Source organism: Callithrix jacchus, chromosome 12 (genome assembly GCF_049354715.1).
Source record: "Callithrix jacchus isolate 240 chromosome 12, calJac240_pri, whole genome shotgun sequence".
Lineage (NCBI taxonomy): Eukaryota > Metazoa > Chordata > Mammalia > Primates > Cebidae > Callithrix > Callithrix jacchus.
In genome coordinates, this window is record NC_133513.1 from 62,160,879 (window position 1) to 62,182,548 (window position 21,670).

Sequence of the window (21,670 nt, forward strand, 5' to 3'; positions counted from 1 at the left end):
TATATGGAATAGGAGTGGTGAGAGAGGGCATCCTTGTCTAGTGCCAGATTTCAAAGGGAATGCTTCCAGGTTTTGCCCATTCAGTATGATATTGGCTGTTGGTTTGTCGTAAATAGCTTTTATTATTTTGAGATATGTTCCATCAATACCGAGTTTATTGAGGGTTTTTAGCATAAAGGGCTGTTGAATTTTGTCAAAGGTCTTCTCTGCGTCAATTGAGATAATCATGTGGTTTTTGTTTTTGGTTCTGTTTATGTGGTGAATTACGTTTATAGACTTGCATATGTTGAACCAGCCTTGCATCCCTGGGATGAATCCTACTTGATCATGGTGGATAAGCTTTTTGATGTGCTGTTGCCATCGGCTTGCCAGTATTTTATTGAAGATTTTTGCGTCTATGTTCATCATGGATATAGGTCTGAAGTTTTCTTTTCTTGTTGAGTCTCTGCCAGGTTTTGGTATTAGGATGATGTTGGTCTCATAAAATGATTTGGGAAGGATTCCCTCTTTTTGGATTATTTGGAATAGTTTCAGAAGGAATGGTAACAGTTCCTTTTTGTATGTCTGGTAGAATTCGGCTGTGAACCCATCTGGACCTGGGCTTTTTTTGTGTGATAGGCTCTTAATTGCTGCCTCAACTTCAGACCTTGTTATTGGTCTATTCATAGCTTTGGCTTCTTCCTGGTTTAGGCTTGGGAGGTCACAAGTGTCCAGGAATTTATCCATTTCTTCCAGGTTTACTAGTTTATGTGCATAGAGTTGTTTGTAATATTCTCTGATGATGGTTTGAATTTCTGTGGAATCTGTGGTGATTTCCCCTTTATCATTTCTTATTGCATCTATTTGGTTATTCTCTCTTTTCTTTTTTTATCAATCTGGCTAGTGGTAAAGTTTATTTTATTTTATTTATTTATGTTTTTGAGGCAGAATCTTGCTCTGTTGCTCAGGCCGGAGTGCAGTGGTGTGATCTCGGCTCACTTCAACCTTCACTTCCTGGGTTCAAGAGAGTCTCCTGTTTCAGCTTCCAGAGTAGCTGAGAATACAGGTACGCACCATCATGCTCAGCTTATTTTTGCATTTTTAGTAGAGATGGTGTTTCATCATGTTGGCCAGGCTGGTCTCGAATTCCTGACCTCAGGTGATCCTCCCACCTCAGCCTCCTAAAGTGCTGGGATTACAGGCATGAGCCACCAGGCCTGGCCACCAACTTCTGGTTGATGGGGGGTTAAGGATTCAGAATGGACTCCAAAGATGGTATTATGTTTAGCCACAATGCCAACAGGACTCTAAGATTCACGAGCAAGAAGAGTGAAGTCAGAGTCCAAACTGTGCAGGTCAGTCTGGCTCATGGCAAGCGGTCTAAATCAAAGTGCCTAGCCAGAATTCTTCAGCAGTGTGCCAAGTGACCGGAAGCTGGAGAGCCTCCTGGGGCCCTTTGGTGAGCTTGGATTTTCTGGTGAGTGATCACTGCTGGGGGCTGGAAGAAGCCTCTCCATTGTTGTCATCTTTCTCTTGACCTCATGATTAGTTTCTGTCCCTTCTTAATTTCTGTCCACTGACTTTTCTCTTCCCTGGACCTTTGAGCTGCAGGGATCAGAGGTACAAGATTTGACCTCTCCCTTCCTCTCTCTAAGCATATCAATCCTTCAATCCTTTTGTAGGTTTTTCTCTTCCTAGTAACTGTACAGCTACATTATAAAGCTACAGGAACTCAGCTGGACATGGTGGCTCACGCCTGTAATCCCAGAACTTTGGGAGGCTGAGGCTGGCAGATCACTGAGGTCCGGAGTTCAAGACCAACCTGGCCAACATGGTGAAACCCCATCTCTACTAAAAATGGAAAAATAAGCCAGGTGTGGTGGTGCACACCTGTAATCCCAGTGACTCAGGAGGCTGAGGCAGGAGAACTGCTTGAACCCAGGAGACAGAGGTTGCAATGAGCTGAGATTGTACCACTGCACTCTAGCCTGGAAGTCAGAGCAAGATTCTGTCTTTAAATAAATAAATAAATATGCTACAGGAACTGTTAACACAAATGGTTTTCAATAAAATAGGAGTGGACCTCAGCTTCATTGTTCCTTTGTCTTTTGCTGGTTTTCCTCTTAGTCTTTAGGGGACCCAGAGTCTCCTGACGGCTACACTCTCCATAAGGAAGCCTCAGTCTTTAATTTCTATAGTTTTCTCTGCAAATTTCAGAATGATTGTTTTTTGCCAAGTGTTTTTCCTTTCTCTCTTTTAATTGTGTGTGTGTATGTGCGCACACATATGTGTGTGCACATTTGAGAGGTTTCATCGCAAAAATTAAATACAATTTTGGATAAAAGGAACGTTCACCCTTGATCCTATTCTACACATTTTATGTAACCATTTCTAGCCATGGATCGTTTACCTCTAAAACAATATTTTCTATTTTTTTTCCTTCTGCATGTGTAAACTCCTTTTTCCCTGGGCCTACCCCCAACTCTTGTCATCTCCTTATCTCCATCTGTCAGTTTTGATTTCTGGCCAACCATCAAATGTATGGTAACCACCAATTCAACTGGTAGGATCATACATTCAGTATGAAAACGCTGTGGAAACTGGGGTCTGACATACATGTTCTTCTGGCCCAAAGGGCTATGGATGTGTGTGTGTGTGTGCATGCGTGTGTGTGTGTGTGATATACACACATATATACACACACACACACAGACACACACACATGCATATATGTGTATTTTTTTTTTGAGACAGGGTCTTGCTCTGTCACCCAGCCTAGAGTCAGTGGTGCAATCATAGCTCACTGCAGCCTTGACCTCCCATACTCAAGCTATCTTCCCTTACTTAGCCTCTCAAGTAGCTGGTACTACAGGCATGCTCCACTACTCCCAGCTAATTTACTTTATTTCTGTAGAGACAGGGTCTTACTATGTTGCATAGGCTGGTTTCAAACTCCTGTGCTCAAGATGGTGTGAGCCACTGCACCTAGCCTGTTTTTTAAGAAGTCGTCTGCATTCAAAATATGCAGCTAGCTCCCGTTCCCTACAGGTGAGGAAATATGAATCATTGTCTGGGTTATTCACTAGGAATGTCTCATTCTGGCCAGCATCTATCATTTACCTAGTTTATTGTTCCAGTCACTCATTCCAGGTTATTTACTGACTACTTATTATTTTCTAGTGTCTAGTGTGCTAGACACTTGGGTTATAAAATAAGTGATGCTGTCCTTTATGCACAAAATTGCTAATTCTATTCCTGACAATTTTATTAGTGACTTCTCTGACTGGGAAGTCACTGGTAGATATCAGTTGGTCCACTGCAAAATGAGGGGCTTGTATTAAGTGATCTCATAATTTTAAAGCCTCTAAAATGAAAAAATGCAGGAGATTTGACTTCTTGTCTTAATCCAATCACTTTTAGCACACTGTTCAGTCTCTAGCTCGCAGTCTCCTTCTCCTCTACAAAATAAATGACAGCTGAGCGTGGTGGCTCATGCCTGTAATTCCAGCACTTTGGGAGGCTGAGGTTGGTGGTTCACCTGAGGTAAGGAGTTCAAGACCAGCCTGGCCAACATGGTGAAACCCCATCTCTACTAAAAATACAAAATTAGCCAGATGTGGTGGCACACGCCTGTAATCCCAGCTACTCAAGAGGCTGAGGCAGGAGGATCACTTGAACTTGGGAAATGGAGGTTGCAGTGAGCTGAGATTATACCACTGCACTCCAGCTTGGGCAAAAAGAGCAAAACTCCATCTCAAAAATTAATCATAATAAAAATAAATAAAATAAAATAAATGAACGGTACTAGAGCAGGTTAGAAAACTTTTCAAGGAACTTTGTTTCTTTCTTTCTTTGTTTTGAGACAGGGTCACACTTTGTTGCCCAGGCTGGAATGCAGTGGTGATCACTGGTCACTGCAGCCTCCACCTCCCAGGCTCCTCCTCCCACTTCAGCCTCCCAAGTAGCTGGGACTACAGGTGCATGCCACCACACCTGGCTAATATTTTAAAATATTTTTCATAGAGATAGGGTCTCACCATATTGCCCAGGCTGGTCTCAAGCAATCTTCTTGCCTTGGCCAAAGTGCTAGGATTATAGGCATGAGCCACTGCACCCAGCCGAAGAACTTTGTCAGTAGATCTTTCTAGGATAAGAGGGTTCTGTGTTCAAGAAGTTCTCAGAAATGCTGGAGTCAACAGGTTTCTTCATTCCAGGATTTCTCAGAAACTTTACTGTGCCAATTTTGCTTCATGACTCTCCAAGTGGGAGACAGCAGATAATGTTTCCCAAATTTCTTTGACAATGGAATCTTTTCCCCCAGAAGCAACTTTGTCATACTAATAATGTCTTTCAGAATACATTTGGGAAATGTCTTATACATGCCCTCTAAGACCCTTTTTTTATTGCAGCAATTCTCTCTGTCCTTGGATCAACTTTATGTCATATGTGTCTGCTAGTTTATGTTTTAATGTACCTCTGTGTGCACGGTACTATTTCCTTTTTGCTCTTCAAGTTATGCTTCCATTGCTCTTGGAACTCGGGCTATAATCTCATCAATCCTGGATACGCGGCCTGCAAAAGCATACATCTCATTAGCACTTCGGACAATAACGTCCAGAACAAATACACAGTCCATTTTGCAGAAAAGCATTCCACAGAGCAGCACAGAGGGAGCTCTTTGGAGGAAAGGGATGAGATAAACTAATATGAAGAACAATGGCATTAACAGGGCAGATTTCTACCAAAACACAGAAAAATATATTTGACATTTTGACGACTATATAACATAGTCTTTTCTGTCACGGGACTGCTGTTCCCAACCAAGACTGTTAGGACTCAAAGTAACAGAGCTGAGTGGCTCCATGCAAAAGTCTGTGTTCAACATCTGTCATGCCGGAGATCATTAATGTTCAATTGCTTCCTATTGTCTTCATGTCATTCAACTTCATTTCATTGTCATTGCTTCAGCTGGGGATTAATCAACTATTTATGGGAAGACAGGACTTGGAGTCAGGGCGGTCATAATGGGGTTATAGTCTGAGCAATGGTGGGGAAAGCAAGTCACGGTTAAAAGACTCTGGATTTGTGAGAGTTTGTTGATAATTTAATTAAATAAACATATTTGACAATAATGCTGACATGTCCATATGTCAAAAGGAGAAAGAGCATACTTGGTCATCCTAAAAAATCCAGTAATGATTCTGGATTGAACCTATTTGGAGCTAGTTTCTTGCCCCTTGATTCCTCTTAACAGTGAGAAATGAGCAGAGAGGAGAGAATCAAATTAATGGTTTTTCCACATCAATCAGATTGTCATTATCAATAGCAGAAATTATGCTTTGTTATTATTCCTGGGGGCAGTTGACATAACTGAAATGTTCAAGGATATAAACTATTTTCAAAAATTGTCCTTTAGGAACTACTTTTTAAAATGTCATCAATTACTTAGATGTTCTCATTTTGCACAAAAATCTGCATTATGATTAGTTTTGTTTGATTTAAATGTTAAATGATTAGTTATCCTAGTGCATTTCCCACAAACATTTAGTGAACCTGTGGTGGAGGAAATGAAGTATAAATACTGAATTAATTTGCCTAAATATATGATCAAGCAATCCAATTATATAATTAGAATAATATAAAGTTTTATATACACATTAATATTTTGATATGTTATATTGTTTAATAGAAAACAGCCAAACTATTTACACAGTAAAATTCCAGGTCTGCAATAATATTAGAACCTGCTAATTAGTTCCAATTTACTTAATAACTACAATTAAAATGTCAGTTTATTAGATCAGCGTTATGCAAAATTATCACACTTCTCAACAAAGCAACATCTTATACTACAGTTCCGATGTATCCCATAATGCCAAAACCGACATCTTCACACAGATGATTTCTAATAATACACAAATCTCGGTTAAGTTTTTGATATGCAAACTGCCCACTGATACGGGAAAAGATAGACCAAGCTCTGCCCCAACCCCCCACCTTGTTATTCTTTTGGGGACAGCCAGGCCACTCCAGATGGTGTGTTAGTGTTGGACATAGCTCTGGAGAAACTTCAACAGACTAAGGCTATAATGTCAGGATTTTGCTGTGCGTCGCCCCCTCCCCCCCGCAGTTCCCAGGGTAGGAAGGTGCTGAGATAGAAGCCGAGGGACGCCCGCCCACCTGCCACCACCTGTTCCCTCCTTCAGCTCTCTGCTATAAATTCTCCCTCCAAGATTCATCCTGCACTCTCCGACAGCTACTGCGCTAAAAGCGCTCCTTCCCTGAGCTTCGGGAAAGAGTTCACCTTCCTGCAAAGGAGTCTCAGGCTTTCCCAGAGGACTTGAAAGGCCTTCCTCGAATCAGCCACATCAAACTCTGCTGCAGAAGGTTTCCTTCTTTTTCAACTTCACCTTGAGAAAATGACTTTCTCTTGAGCCTCTCAATTGCCCCTAAATTTGGGCAAGTGAAGAGATATCAGCCTGGTCATCCAGTAGGACAGAAGGCCGAGTCCCGCACTACCCCACTGTAAACTATTTGATTGCTCGTGAGTTGCTTTGTTTATGACTTATTTGCTCAGAAGAGCCACGTAGGGAAGCGGCTCGAGAGACCAGCCCACGCGCAGGTCCTGAGCGGGCGTGCGTGCGTGCGAGGTCGACGCCTGGCTGCTTCGGACCGGGGATGAAGTCCTGCAAGCCCAGCGGGCCGCCGGCGGGAGCGCGCGTTGCACCCCCGTGCGCGGGCGGCGCCGAGTGCGCGGGCACGTGCGCCGGGGCCGGGAGGCTGGAGAGCGCGGCGCGCAGGCGCCTGGCGGCCAACGCGCGCGAGCGCCGCCGCATGCAGGGTCTCAACACGGCCTTCGACCGTTTACGCAGGGTGGTGCCACAGTGGGGCCAGGACAAAAAGCTGTCCAAGTATGAGACCCTGCAGATGGCGCTGAGCTACATCATGGCTCTTACCCGGATCCTGGCCGAAGCCGAGCGATTCGGCTCGGAGCGGGACTGGGTGGGTCTCCACTGTGAGCACTTCGGCCGCGACCACTACCTCCCGTTTCCGGGCGCGAAGCTGTCGGGCGAGAGCGAGCTATACGGCCAGAGACTCTTCGGCTTCCAGCCCGAGCCCTTCCAGATGGCCACCTAGGGCGCGCGCCTCCGCGGGGTGGATGCCCAGGAGCGGCTCCGAGCCGCGGCCCTGCCCCAAGTAGCCCAGAAGCCTCCGGCGGCCCAGCATTCTAAGGATTAGAATTTTCCTCGAGGAAAATTAGTCAATTCTCAGATTACTTTATTCGCATCATCAGACCTATGGACGCAATCATTTAATTGCCTTTCTTTCCCCCTCCTCTGTATTTTGTAGATTTTATTAATGGATCTTGTGAATGGGTTTGATTGCTGTGAAAATAATGCCCCCTTTCCCCTTTTCTGGGCTACTTTGAGGGAAAACAAATCTTAAGAAAAATAGGATTAGGCTATTCTGTTCCAGTCCTCAGAGAAATAATCACTTTCTTAAATTCTGTAAGTTTGTCCTGTTCGGGTGAAGTTACAGTATCCATTACTTGTGTTTGCTCACAACAGAGCTACCTTCCTGTTGTGGAAATGCTTTTTTGCTTTAGTGCATTGTGTGTGCATGCATGAAGTAGAAAGAAACTTTTTTTCGGGATACAGTACATGGGTATGAGTGCTCTGTATTTTTTTAATCTGTGTACACATTATTAAAATATAGATTTTATAAAATATAAATAAAAACGTGGGTTTGTTTTTCATGCCAAATAGCCAGTTACTGTTGGCACTAACGGACTCTTTGGAGGTGATGATATAGAATGCTTCCCTGAACAAAGATGTGGAGTGTTTAAACCTAATCCAACCAATAAACGAATGTGCCGCTTTGTAATACTTCCTCAAAAAGCTGATGAGAGTACATGTAAGTAATTTGAATGTTTTCTGTCAAGGCGGAAATATATTTTTGTTAATTTTTTAAAAGATTAAAATGAAATATTTAGCTTTTAAGTAACTAGATACACAGTTCCTCAATATTTTATTATCTATATTAAGCAGATTACTAAGTCCTTACAAGTACCCAAATATATGTAGTTATTTCTGTATGTATACAGTAATGTGTATATACATATATATACACATATACAGGAATACACATATATGTTTCTAAAACTAACAGAAATTAAAAATGTTGCCTTTGGAAGTGATTTCCTTTTAATCAGTACAAGTCAGACAATAAGGGCTTCACTACCATCAAGGCCAATGAAAATGGGAGCAAAATAATAAGCATGGTATTGGCTTGAATTACTTTTATTAATTTGCTTAGCCATTGCCTGAATAAACCAAGCCCTTCATGTAAAGAATGACTTGGTGGTGAAGAGTGCTGCATGCATTTGGGAGAATGTCTTACTCATAATCAGGAAAAGCAGGACTCTCAGTTATCTGTGGATTTGGAATTTGTCATATCACAAGTCAACAGAAACACCACCAATGACTCCCAAAACTCTTTTATTTTAGATTCCAAAGCCTAACCTTGGACACAGCTGTTTCTTCACAGTTTATCTACAAAGACTTCATTACAATTTTTATTTTCTTAGTTATCCCTATCAAAATTGATTTGGTTTGTAATGAGGAAAAATGTCTTCCCCAGCCCATACTTTAAAAATCACAAGTGGGCCAGGTGTGGCAGCTCACGCCTGTAATTCCAGTTCTTTGGGAGGCTGAGGCGGGTGGATCATCTGAGGTTAGGAGTTTGAGACCAGCCTGACCAACATGATGAAACCCTATCTCTACTAAAAATACAAAATTAGCCAGGCATGGTGACACATTCCTGTAATCACAGCTACTTGGGAAGCTGAGGCAGGAGAATCACTTGAACCCAGGAGGTGGAGGTTGCATTGAGCCGAGATTCCGTCATTGCACCCCAGCCTGGGCAATCAGAGCAAAACTCGGTCTCAAAAAAAAAAAAAAAAAAAAAAGATCACAAGCATATTTTCAGAAACCCCTTGGGAGTTTGAAGCTGCATTTCCCTTTCTAGGTGGTATCTGCTAATAAGAAACAGGAGGGCTCAGGATTTTGCTTCCTGCAAATTTGATAGTAAACTGAAAATTTAGAAACTGCAAATTCGATAGTAAAATGTTTAACCTCTTGACTCCAGCAGCTCTTAAAAGATGCTGTGAAATCTAGCAGAATAACAACACAACTTTAGAAGTGATGATGCCAGGACCCCTTTCTAGTCACAACTTGACTCTGCAGTACACCCTTGGGTCAATGGCAAGATTCAAGGCATTTGCCTTACTTGCTATTTGTGCACAATAGTTTACTTACTCAGATCACCTGAAAAGCTTCCTTAATAACTTCAGTAAGTTTGTAGAGTTTGAGAATGAGCAAAATCGGTGCTGTTGTTTATCAGAGAACGTCTCAAAAATGTATTAAGATCATTAGTCATTTTTCAGGTACTGGGTGTCACATCTCCCTCTTTGAACTGTAAACACCTTGTGAAAGAGTAGTGTGCTTTTCATTATATCTCTATGGCTTCTAGGATAGGACCTTGCACAGAAAAAAAATTATTTTTTTAATAGATATTTCATTTTTGGCTACTAATGTAACAACACTTTCTTAATGAAATAAAACAATTTAATTAAAATCATGGGATTCAAATCTCATACTTCTTCCCTAACCTCAGTCCTCCAAAAGAATGGGAGTCCGTCTTTTAAATATTAAGCCTTTATCTGTCTGCTTCTGTGTTTTGAAGATTTCTGGAAGCAACTTAGCTCTTATCAAATTTCTAAACTTTCCACCCCACTCAATGTACTATTTTTTTCCTGAAAGACATTTGAGGGAAAAGTAAATGAGTCTCAGTGATCAAATCCAATCTTTGATAAAACTCTTTAGACTGAATGTTGAGAGATCTATTATGGTTTTTGAAGTAGGAGCTCAGATAAAACCAAGTATAAAATCTTTTTGCAGTCAAGATTTGTGATATGTAATAGAGGTTAGATTACCAAGCAACCTAAATCTTGCTATGGTATTTTATACTGTTTATCTTGGAAATTAATTTTCTTTCTAGTTTGACAAGACATTAAAATTCAAAAATATATCTGTATCTGGGCTCCCTTTTTTCATCAAATCAACAAATATTGTCAGTACCTACACATACCCAGTTTTATGTGACACCATTCTTGTCCTCGGCTAGACAACTAAAAGAGAACATACATGTGGTAATCAATAAGTAGTCCTAAACAGAGTTTAGCTGAATCCTTCAATAGTGTAGTACCAGGGGTATGTGCTATAAGAGCTCCTAAGAGAGGGGCATTAAATAATAAAGGAAGACCCCCTTCTGGATGTGCGACTAGCTATTATTATATGTGGGCTCTCCCTGGGTGTAAGCTGGAGACCGAGCTCCCAAACCCCAAGGTCGGAACTCTTGACGAACCACAAATAGAGGAACAGGACTATCAAGATGGGAAAGGTGACTCAATGCTATGGCTTATTCCTGTAATCCTGGCACTCTGGGAGGCCGAGGCAGGAGGATAACTTGAGGCCAGGAATTTGAGACCAGTGTGGGGAGCAAAGCAAGACTCCATCTCTACAAAAAGTTTAAAAATTAGCTGGGCGTGGTGATGTGCACCTGTAGTCCCAACTACTCTGGAGGCTGAGTTGGGGGAGGATTGCTTGAGTCCAGGAGTTTGAGGATGCAGTGAGCTATGATTGTGCCACAGGACTCCAGCCTAGGTGACAGAGTGAGATCCTGTCTCAAAAACAAAAACAAAAACAAAAAAAGACAGGACAAGCCACCATTAAGCTCATTACCAAAAACTGGTTATACTGACTTCCTATTCTTTCTATTGACAGATCTTAAGGAATATGAGGCTAAATATCCAATACAGACAGTTTCTTAGTTAATGAGCTGATATTTATACTAAGAAAGATCTAAAATTCCTGCTAGCTGTGGCCCAGATGGGGGTGTATTTAGGTTGTGGTTAATAGAGCTGCAGGATTCAACAATTAAGGTTCAATTATCTTAAATTTTGCCATATTACAGTAAAAGCAAAGTGCTATTTTTGGTACTGAAGTTGGCTAGCATCTGCTCTCTGTCTAGACATCACTGAAGATACCTCGTTACTTATGGGTGAAAGAAATTTCAAAATACATATAAGACTATAAATATATGATCTGTTGTCTCGTATGCCCACCTTTTTCCTTCTCTGCTTATGAATATACTAGGGGGTACAAATATTAACAAGTCTTATATTGATTTTTAGATTGCTATTTCAGATGAATAGCATATCCCCAAAATACTGGAGCTAAAAGACAACAGTCACACATTGCTCAACAATGGGGATACATTCTGAGAAACATGTTGTTAGGTGATTTCATCATGGTATGAACTTCATAGTTGTCCTTACACAAACTAGATGGTCTGGCCTGCTACACACTTAGGCTATATGGTATAGCCCATTGCTTCTAGCCTATAAACCTGTGCAGTATGTGACTACTGAATACTGGGAACAATTGTAACATAATGGTAAGTATTTGTGTGTCTAAACCTAGAAAAGGTACAGTAAAAATACAGTATAGGCCGGGTGCGGTGGCTCACGCCTGTAATCCCAGCACTTTGGGAGGCCAAGGGCAGGCGGATTATGAGGTCAAGAGATCGAGACCATCCTGGCCAACTTGGTGAAACCTTGTCTCTACTAAAAATACAAAACTTAGCCAGGCATGGTGGTGCATGCCTGTAGTCCCAGCTACTCAGGAGGCTGAGGTGGAAGAATTGCTCGAACCCGGGAGGCAGAGGTGGCAGTGAGCTGAGATTGTGCCACTGCGCTCCAGCCTGGTGACAGAGCAAGACTCCATCTCAAAACAAAAACAAAAAAACAGTATAAACGATGAAAAATGATACACCTGTATAAAGCACTTACCATGAATGGAGCTTGCAGGACTGGAAGCTGCTCTGGCTGAGCCAGTCAGAGAGTGGTGAGTGAATGTGAAGACCTAGGGCATTATTGTACACTACTGCAGACTTTATAAACACTGTGCACTTAGGCTACACTCAATTTGTACAATGTTTTCTTTCTTTAATAATAAATTAACCTTAGCTTATTGGTAATTTTAAAAAATATTTTCAAACTTTTGGACTCTTGTAAAAGCACATTCCTTAAAACACAAACACATTGTACAGCTTGTGTTTGTAAAATAAATATTTTCTTTATATTCTTATTCGATGATTGTATTAAATTTAAATTTTCTTTACTTTTTAAACTTTTTGTTAAAAACTAAGACATTAAAAACACACATTAATGGCTGGGCGTGGTGGCTGACGCCTGTAATACCAACACTTTAGGATGCCAAGTTGGGCGGATCACCTGAGGTCAGGAGTTCAAGACCAGCCTGGCCAAGGTGGTGAAGTCTTGTCTGTACTAAAAATACAAAAATTGGCTGGGCATGGTGGCACATGTCTGTAGTCCCAGCTACTTGGGAGGCTGAGGTAGGAGAATCGCTTGAACCCGGGAGGCGGAGGCTGTAGTGAGCTGAGGTTGTGCCATTGCACTCCAGCCTGGGCGACAGAGCAAGACTCTGTCTCAAAAAAGAAAAAAAAGAAAGAAAGAAAAAGAAAAGAAAAGAAACACACATTAACCTGGGCCTCCACAGGGTCAAGGTCATCAATATCACTGTCTTCCTCCTCCACATTTTGTCCTACTGGAAGTTCTTCATGGGTAGTATCAGGCCTGGAGCCATAACAATGCCTTCTTGAATACCACCTGAAGGACGTGACTGAGGCTGTTTTACAGCTAACCATTCTTTTTATTAGTAGAAGTACACTCTAAGATAAGATTAAAATTATGGTATAACAGATACACAAACCAGTAATATATGTTTATTTTCATTATCAAGTATTACGTACTGTACATAGTTGTATGTGCAATTGTTTGAATATGGCTGAGTGGCAGAGCAGTTGGTTTGTTTATACCAGCATCACTAGAGACATGCTGAGTAATGTGCTATGATGTCACATTACTGTATTAGTCCATTCTCACACTGCTATGAAGAAATACCCAAGACTGGGTAACTTATAAAGAAAAGAGGTTTAATTGACTCATGGTTCCACATGGCTGGGGAGGCCTCAAGAAATTTACAATCCTGGCAGAAGGCACCTCTTCACAGGACAGCAGGAGAGAGAATGAGTGTAAGCAAGGGAAAAGCCAGACTCTTATAAAACCATCAGATCTCGTGAGACTCACTCATTATCACGAGAACAGTGTGGGAGAAACTGCCCCGTGATTCAATTACCTCCACCTGATGCTGCCCTTGACACATGGGGATTATGGGAATTACAATTCAAAGTGAGGTTTGGGAGGGGACACAGAGCCCAACCATATCTGTTACCTACAAAGTCATTAAGTGATAGGAGTTTTTCAACTCTGTTATAAGCTTAGGAGACCACTGTCATATAGGTGATTGACTAAAACCTTGTTATGCAGCCAATTACTGTTCCGGAAAACAAGAACTTACTAAGCTCTTTCATATACTAAATATACCATTTAATTTTAAAATTTTCTGTATATTATGCTGTTTTAACATTTAAAAAACCTTTCTGGGCTGGGTATGGTGGCTCCTTCCTGCAATCCCAGAACTTTGAGAGGCTGAGGCAGGAGGCTCACTTGAGCCCGGGAGTTTGAGACCAGCTGGGCAACATAGTGAGACCCTGTCTCTACAAAAAAATTTAGAAATTACCTGGGCATGATGGGTTGCGCCTGTAATCCTAGCTACTTGGGAGGCTGAAGTGGGAGGATTGCTTGAGCCTGGGAGTTTTTGAGGTTATGAGTACCACTGCACTCCAGCCTGGGTGAAAGAATGAGACTGTTTCTCAAAACAAACGACAACAAAACACTTTTCTGGCTGGGGAGAGACAGCCCCTCTTAAGGCTGGCCAATTTTTAAGGATAGAAAAGGGCTCAAAGGAAAACTTGCCTTTGGTATGCAGACTACCCAATCCAGAAATCTGGCCTGTACACACCAGGAGGTAATATTCACCTGCCTTAATTATCTCAGGGCCAGATAGTAGGCTGCTAGGGACCTCCTTAGAGCCTGTCCAACTTATTTAAACAAGCCAATCCTGCCCATCCTTGCCTTTCTCACAGAAACTCCAGTAAAGGCTGTGGCCTAGCTTCTCAACTTGCTCCAGCCCCTTCTGCCTCCTGACCGAAGCTGGTGCTTCCCCGTGGGGCTGTGCACGGCACCACATGCCTCCTGTTTCTAGGATCTTGAGTACAATAAAGTTTGTTTTCATGAGCCTCTCCTATGACTCCTCTCATGGACACACCTGACTGACCATCACATAACAGAACACAGAATACTGAGTGGGACCAAAAAAAAAAAAGCAAAACAAACCCAACAATTAATTGAGAATAAATAAAATTTTATTTAATGCTTAAAGAAGCAGTCCATCACATCCTCTAAATTGCCTTTAAAAACATCCAGCTTATATTAAATTCTGATTCATAATTTTAATTTTTATTATTCTAATTGCAAAGTTTCCAAACAAAACACAATCCCAAGAAATCTTTAAGAAAGCACTACTAGGGAACAGCAACAGATGTCATGTAGATGACGTGCTCTACCAGACTACAGTACCATGTACCTTCCGAGGAAGGACACGATTTATGCACACAGACGTTTTGGCTTAAATGATCACTAGTTTTCAGTTCCACAGAAGGTCTTCACATGCATGATGTGGAGGAACAGGGATAAAAGCCAAGATCTATTCATTGCTTTCTAGTAATAGAGGCGAAATATACAGTTTATGCAATGCACGCATTTCAAAATGGCCACTACAATGGCTTTTGCATTAAGATTTCAATAACCAAAAAAAAGTACTCTAGAAAATAAGTTGACTCCAGCTTCCTGAGATGGAAGCATACCATTTTTGCGAGTCCTCTGGGGCCTGGTGTGTTTTCAAGTGGAAAGAACTCACACAAGGAGAGAAAGAAAAAGCATTATGAAGTGTCACTTGATTTGGGTTGAATTAAGTTAGCTGTGGGTGCTCCACGACTCCTTACTTGAATTGTGTGTGTGTGTTTGTGTGGGTGTGGGTGTGGATGCACATGAACATCATTTGTCAGTCTTTATGTGCATCAACAGGATTAAATTCAGGCTTGATGTAGCTGAGAATGCAAAAACAGAGACCAAATGATATGCTTATTTTTGAGGGTCCATGTATACCAGGTATCCTAAAGCTGATTCATTTCAATGTAAGGCCACTGAGCGGCTGGCATGGGATGCTTCATTAGGAGTTGGAACAGCACTGTGGAGTTGTTCTGAACTACTTTTTCTAGAAAGGAATGCAGAGATTCCCTTGCTATTTCTCTGCACGGTGGAATCATTTCCACTAGCTTCAATCATAGAGGCAGGAGTCAAAATTCCCCTAGGCTATCTGCCTATGCTGAAGTAAATTTCCCTGGAATCTGCCTACAGAAAGCAGACAGGATAGTTCTTGAAATCCGTTTGATTTTTTTTTTAGGTTTTCCATTTATTTCTTTGCTGCGTGCCATCTTGGAAGAAGAAATCCTGTCATTGTGTACTGCCCTTCTAAGGAAGTACAAAGTAGTGGGCAGGAAAGAAATGTGAACTTTTTAAACAAGTTAACTATTTACTTTGGAGAAAAATATTTTCAACATTAAAAACATTAAAAAAATATGTATTTAAAAAACTGCTACAACTTCTTTTCGGGAGGTGTCTAAACTCTTCATAAATATTTATTTATTTATTTATCCTACCCCCCCATCCTCAGAAAACAAGTACTTTGCTCATTTTACAGCTAAAGAAAGAGACCCCAGAGTTATGAAAATATTAGAGAATCTATCTAAACTCATCTGAATGACTAAATTCCTCCTTAGAATTCACCTAAGAATTTATAAACTAAGAAGCTTTCCTAATGCTATTAAATATTCTACAAATTTTTATCTGGACAGGGAGATAACGAAAAGAGAAGATTAGGTCAGGAAATTTAATGCTAATACTCTTAAAAACTAAGTTAAAATCATAAAAGAGGATAAGATATCTCTGAAATCAAAATACTGAAACGTGTTTTACCAATATTGTGTTAAAATATAGCTGCATTCAAATTTTCTCACTTGAATCATTCTAGGATTTTTACCCTCCTTAAAACATGCAGTAACACTTTTATACTGTATACGCATACACATTTAGTCATCTTTTAGTAATGATGACTAGAGTCAATACTAGTATACAGGCACTGGATTCTTAAAATAGGAACTATAAAGTATAGAAATGTGTCTCGTTTACTGATAACTCATTGAATCTGTGTAGAAACATTGAATTTTTTGGAATTTTGGAATATTGAGAAATTACTTTTACCATGCTAGCTATATAAAAATAATTTATGTTTCTTGTGAGTATGAAAACACCTCCTATTTTAACAAGACTATATTCATATCTCCATGAATTTCCAGTCCAAACTGGTCAAACTGTGCCTCCCCATCTTTAAATCTGCCCCCCCCCTTTTTTTGAGATGGAGTTTCACTCTTGTTGCCAAGGCTGGAGTGGAACGGTGCGATCTCGGCTCACCGCAACCTCCGCCTCCTTAAATCCCATTTTTTCAAGTGTCTTTGTTTTCAGTTACGAAGCATTTAAGAATGAAAACAAAAATCCAGTTATCTTTCTGTTGCTCTAGAGATATTTTCACCAGGTTATAACACATGCAGTAATTTATACAATTTAAATAAGAATCATTTTTTAAAATTACTTTTAAATGCCAAATAAGGCCCAGGGTGGTGGCTCACGTCTGTAACCCCAGCACTTTGGGAGGCCAAGGTGGGCAGATCACCTGAGCTCAGGAGTTGGAGACCAGCCTGGCCAACATGGCAAAACCCCGTCTCTATCAAAAATACAAAAAATTATTTACAGGTGGCGCACACCTGTAATCCCAGCTACTTGGGAGACTGAGGCGGGAGGATGGCTTGAGGCAGGAGAATCTCTTGAACACAGGAGCCAGAGGTTGCAGTGAGCTGAAATTGTGCCACTGCACTCCAGCCTGGGCAATACAGCAAGACTCTGTCTCAAAAAAAAAAAAGTCAAATACATTTGTACATTTAAAAATTTGGGGCGGGGCATGCTGGCTCACTCCTGTAATCCTAGCACTTTAGGAGGCCGAGCCTGGCAGATCACGAGGTCAAGAGATCGAGACCATTCTGGCCAACATGGTAAAACCCCATTTCTACTAAAAAATACAAAAATTAGCTGGGCATGGTAGTGTGTGCCTGTAGTCCTAGCTACTCGGGAGGCTGAGGCAGGAGCATTGCTTGAACCTGGGAGGCAGAGGTTGCAGTGAGCCAAGCTCGCACCACTGCACTCCAGCCTGGTGCCTGGCGACAGAGCAAGATTCTGTCTCGAAAAAAAAAATCTGGGAGGCTGAGGCAGCAGAATCACTTGAACCTGGGAGGTGGAGATAGCAGTGAGCTGAGATTGCGCCACTGCACTCCAGGCTGGGTGACAGGCTGGGTGTCTCAAGAAAAGAAAGAAAAGAAAAGAAAAAAAATTGGTTCAATTGCTTCTTGGCCTTTTAGCTAACTAAGATCAAGTGTAATATCTGCTCTTATCAGTTCTAAGAAATTTTAAAAAAATTTGTTCATTATTAAAAAGTAATCTTTAAACCTGGAAACTAAAGCTAGTTTCTACATTTATTTCAGCCTTAAAATACTTATTGTCAAATAATGTTGAAATATTTTAATTTTTATTATTAAAGAAACAGTTTCTATTCACTTATATTTTAAAATCTTCTAGCAATTTGGTGTTGGTAGCAGCACAGCCATTTTCAATACTCAGCATTTATGGTACAATTCTCAGAGGATTGAAAAGTGTGCTCCTTCTCTTTCTTGCAAGTTCGAGGCTATTTCTCTTTGGAATTTAAAGTGGCTATTATGTACATATTAACCAAAGGCAGTTTGTTTATGATTCTATAATACCAAGCATGCTAATATAATTAGACAGAAATAAGAGGCAAACATATTTTTAGCAATTATGCAATTTTTTTGCACTGCACAGATTTTTAAAAATATGATATTAGCAACTTTTTAGCATACTGATGACCATTGCATTGTCAAAGTTTAGAAGATGCTTGGCATTCTTCAAGCAATGCTTCAGTAATAAACTTTCTGAAATATTGATCCACTTAAAAGAAGACAAGGCTATTCGTGATTATAAGATCTTGGACTCTATTGAAGTCTAAGTAACTATTCTTTTACTGATAAGGCACACTTATTTTCAGCTCAACCATTAGTGGAAATATTTTCAATGCAGGCTACTCAAGGACTCTGGAAGGGACTCTGTATAAAGGCTATTATGAGTAAATTTGCCTACCTTTATGGTTTTCCTGGCAGTTTTGAGTTTACAACTGACTTAGAAATAGCCCATATGCCAATAAACTCAAGGTCCCAACTTGGAAGGTACTTTGGGAGCACGTGGAGGAGAAGGAAGAAAGGAAGAGGCTGTTATCAGCAGGAACACTTTGAGTTTCTGAGTCAGTTCCCTCCATTTCCCCTTACAGCTTGATTTTTTAAAAAACTCTGCCAGCAATTTTATCAAATAAAAGTTGATTGGAGTGAGAAAGCAATTGCTTTTAAAAATTCAGCACCTCTGTGAAGTTAAAAGATTCTTGGGTATTTATAATTGATTCAACTGGACTGCTTTCTTCTGGATACCAAGCCAAGATGCATGGAACTGGAGTTTGGTCATTGTGGAGCATGAAGCACACTGGCAGGCCTTGGGGAAGGGATGAAATGGCATGAGTTATACTGAGATTATAGAAAATGGGGCACAGGGCACCTGGGGAGAAAAAACACAGAATGAAGGCTAGATGCAGAAAGGATCATAGACACTCTAGCTCTGACACATCATAGGCACCAAAAAGGAATAGGAAGTAGTTTCTCTTCTATTATTCACTGCTTTGTCCAGTTCCGTGTTCTTGAGACCATAACCCAATGTAGTGTGATAGGTACAGGCATGCCTCAGAAATACGGAGAGCTCTGTTCCAGACAATAAAGCCAGTTACATAACTTTATTGCTTTCCCAGTGCATATAGAAGTTACGTTTATACTGTAGTTGATTAAATGTGCAATAGCACTGTGTCTAAAAAATAATGTAAATACCTTAACCAAAGAATACTTTGGCTGGGCATGGCGGCTCACACCTGTAATACCAGCACTCTGAGAGGCCCAAGCGGGCATATCGCTTGAGCCCAGGAGTTTGAGACAAGCCTGGGCAACACAGTGAAACCCTGGCTCTACAAAAACTTTAAAAAATTAACTAGGTACTGTGGTGCATGCCTATAGTCCCAGCTACTTGAGAGGCTGAGGTGAGAATATGGCTTCAGCCCGGGAGGCAGAGGTTGCAGTGAGCCGAGATGGCATTACTGCACTCCAACCTAGGTGACAGAGCCAGACCCTGTCTTAAAAACAACAACAAATAAAAACCAATAAAAAAACTTTATTGCTAAAAAAAAATGTTAACAATTATCTGAGCCTTCACAGACTCGTAATCTTTTTGCTGGCAGAGGGTCTTGCCTTGATGTTGATGGCTGCTGACTGAACATGGTGGTGCTTGCTGAATGTTACCGTGGCTATGGCAATTTCCTAAAATAACAGTGAAGTTTGCTGCATTGATTGACTTTTCCTTTCATAAATGATTTCTCTGTAGCATGTAATGCTGTCTGATAGTACTTTACCCGCAGTAGAACTTCCTTCAAAATTAGAATAAATCCTCTCAATCCCTGCTAGTTTATGTTATACTCTAAATTCTTTGTTCTTATTTCAACAATGTTTATAGCGTCTTCACCAGGCATAGTTTCCATCTCAAGAAACCACTTTTCTTGCTCATCCATAAGAAGCAACTTATTTGCTCAAGTTTGATCATGAAATGGCAGCAATTCAGTCCCATCTTCAGGCTCCACTACTAATTCTAATTCTCTTGCTATTTCCATCACATCTGCAGTGACTTGCTCCACTAAAGCCTTGAACCTCTTGGTCATCCACGAGGGTCGGAATGAAATTCTTCCAAATTCCTGTTATGTTGCTATTTTGACCTTCCATGAATCATGAATGTTCTTAATGGCATCTAGAATGGTGACTCTTTTCCAGAATCTTTTCAATTTACTTTGCCCAGATCCATCTGAGGAATCACTAGCTATGGCAACTAGAGCCTCAAGAAATGTGTTTCTTTTTTTTTTTTTTTGAGACGGAGTTTCGCTCTTGTTATCCAGGCTGGAGTGCAATGGCGCAATCTCGGCGCACTGCAACCTCCGCCTCCTGGGGTCAAGCAATTCTCTTGCCTCAGCCTCCCGAGTATCTGGGATTACAGGCACGCGCCACCATGCCCAGCTAATTTTTTGTATTTTTAGTAGAGACGGGGTTTCGCCATGTTGACCAGGATGGTCTCGATCTCTTGACCTCGTGATCCACCCGCCTCGGCCTCCCAAACTGCTGGGATTATAGGTGTGAGCCACCGTGCCCGGCCCAGAAATGTGTTTCTTAAATAATAAAACTTGGAAGTCCAAATGACTCCCTGATCTATGGGCTGGATCAAGAATGGATGTGTATTAGCAGGCATGAAAACAACATTAATCTTTTTGTACGTGCCCATCAGAGCTCTTGGGTGACCAGGTGCATTGTCAATAAGCAGTAATATTTTGAAAGGAAACTTTTTTTTGAGTCTCAACAGCGGGCTGACAATATTCAGTCAATCACATTGTAAACAGATGTGCTGTCAAGCAGGCTTTGTTGCTCCATTTACAGAACACAGGCAGAGTAGATTTAGCACAATTCTTAAGGGCCCTAGGATTTTCAGAATGGTAAATGAGCATTGGTTTCAACTTAAAGTCACCAACTGGATTAGCCACTAATAAGAGAGTCAGCCTGTCCTCTGAAGCTTGGAAGCAGGCATTGACTTCTCCTCTCTAACTATGAAAGTCGCAGACGGCATCTTCTTTCAACACAAGGCTGTTTCATCTACATTGAAAATCTGTTGTTTTGGCCGGGCGCGGTGGCTCATGCCTGCAATTCCAGCACTTTGGGAGGCCAAGGTGGGTGGATCACCAGGACAGTAGATCGAGACCATCCAGGCTAACACGGTGAAACCCCATCTCTACTAAAAATACAAAAACAAAACAAAACGAAACACTAGCAGGGAGTGGTGGCACGCGTCTGTAGTCGCAGCTACTCAGGAGGCTGAGGCAGGAGAATCGTTTGAAGCTGGGAGGTAGTGACCCGAGATTGCACCACTGTACTCCAGCCTGGGAGACAGAGTGAGACTCTGTCTTAAAAAAAAAAGAGAATCTGTTCTTTGGTGCAGCTGCCTTCAATGATCTCAGCTAGATCTTCTGGATAACTTGCTGCAGCTTCTCCATCAGCACTTGCTGCTTCGCTGTGTACGTTCATGTTACGGAGATGGCTTCTTTCCTGACACCTCAGGAACCCACCTCTGCTAGCTTCCAACTCTTCTTCTGCAGCTTTCTCACCTCTCTCAGCCTTCACAGAATTGAAGAGAATTAAGACCTTGCTCTGAACTACGCTTTGGCTTATGTGAATGTTGTGGCTGGTTTGATCTTCCATCCAGACCACTCAAACTTTCTCCATATCAGCAATAAGGCTGTTTTGCTTTCTTATCATTTTTGTGTTCATTGGAGCAGCA

The 21,670-nt window shown here is 41.2% G+C and overlaps 2 protein-coding genes across 3 annotated transcripts in view; both read left to right on the top strand.

Annotated features, from left to right (window-relative positions):
* LOC144578685 (uncharacterized) overlaps positions 1–21,670 on the top strand; it is a 58,659-nt gene that overhangs the window by 33,593 nt on the left and 3,396 nt on the right. The gene's annotated exons all lie outside the window — the stretch shown is intronic.
* ATOH7 (atonal bHLH transcription factor 7) lies at positions 6,224–7,741 on the top strand. Its single transcript, XM_009009857.5, has one exon. The coding sequence runs from the start codon at positions 6,658–6,660 to the stop codon at positions 7,114–7,116; it is 459 nt and encodes a 152-aa protein (XP_009008105.1). The 5' UTR covers positions 6,224–6,657; the 3' UTR covers positions 7,117–7,741.

Excerpts from the sequence above, each read along its gene's own strand:
- ATOH7 (XM_009009857.5), top strand. The coding sequence starts at position 6,658 with ATGAAGTCCTGCAAGCCCAGCGGGCCGCCGGCGGGAGCGCGCGTTGCA.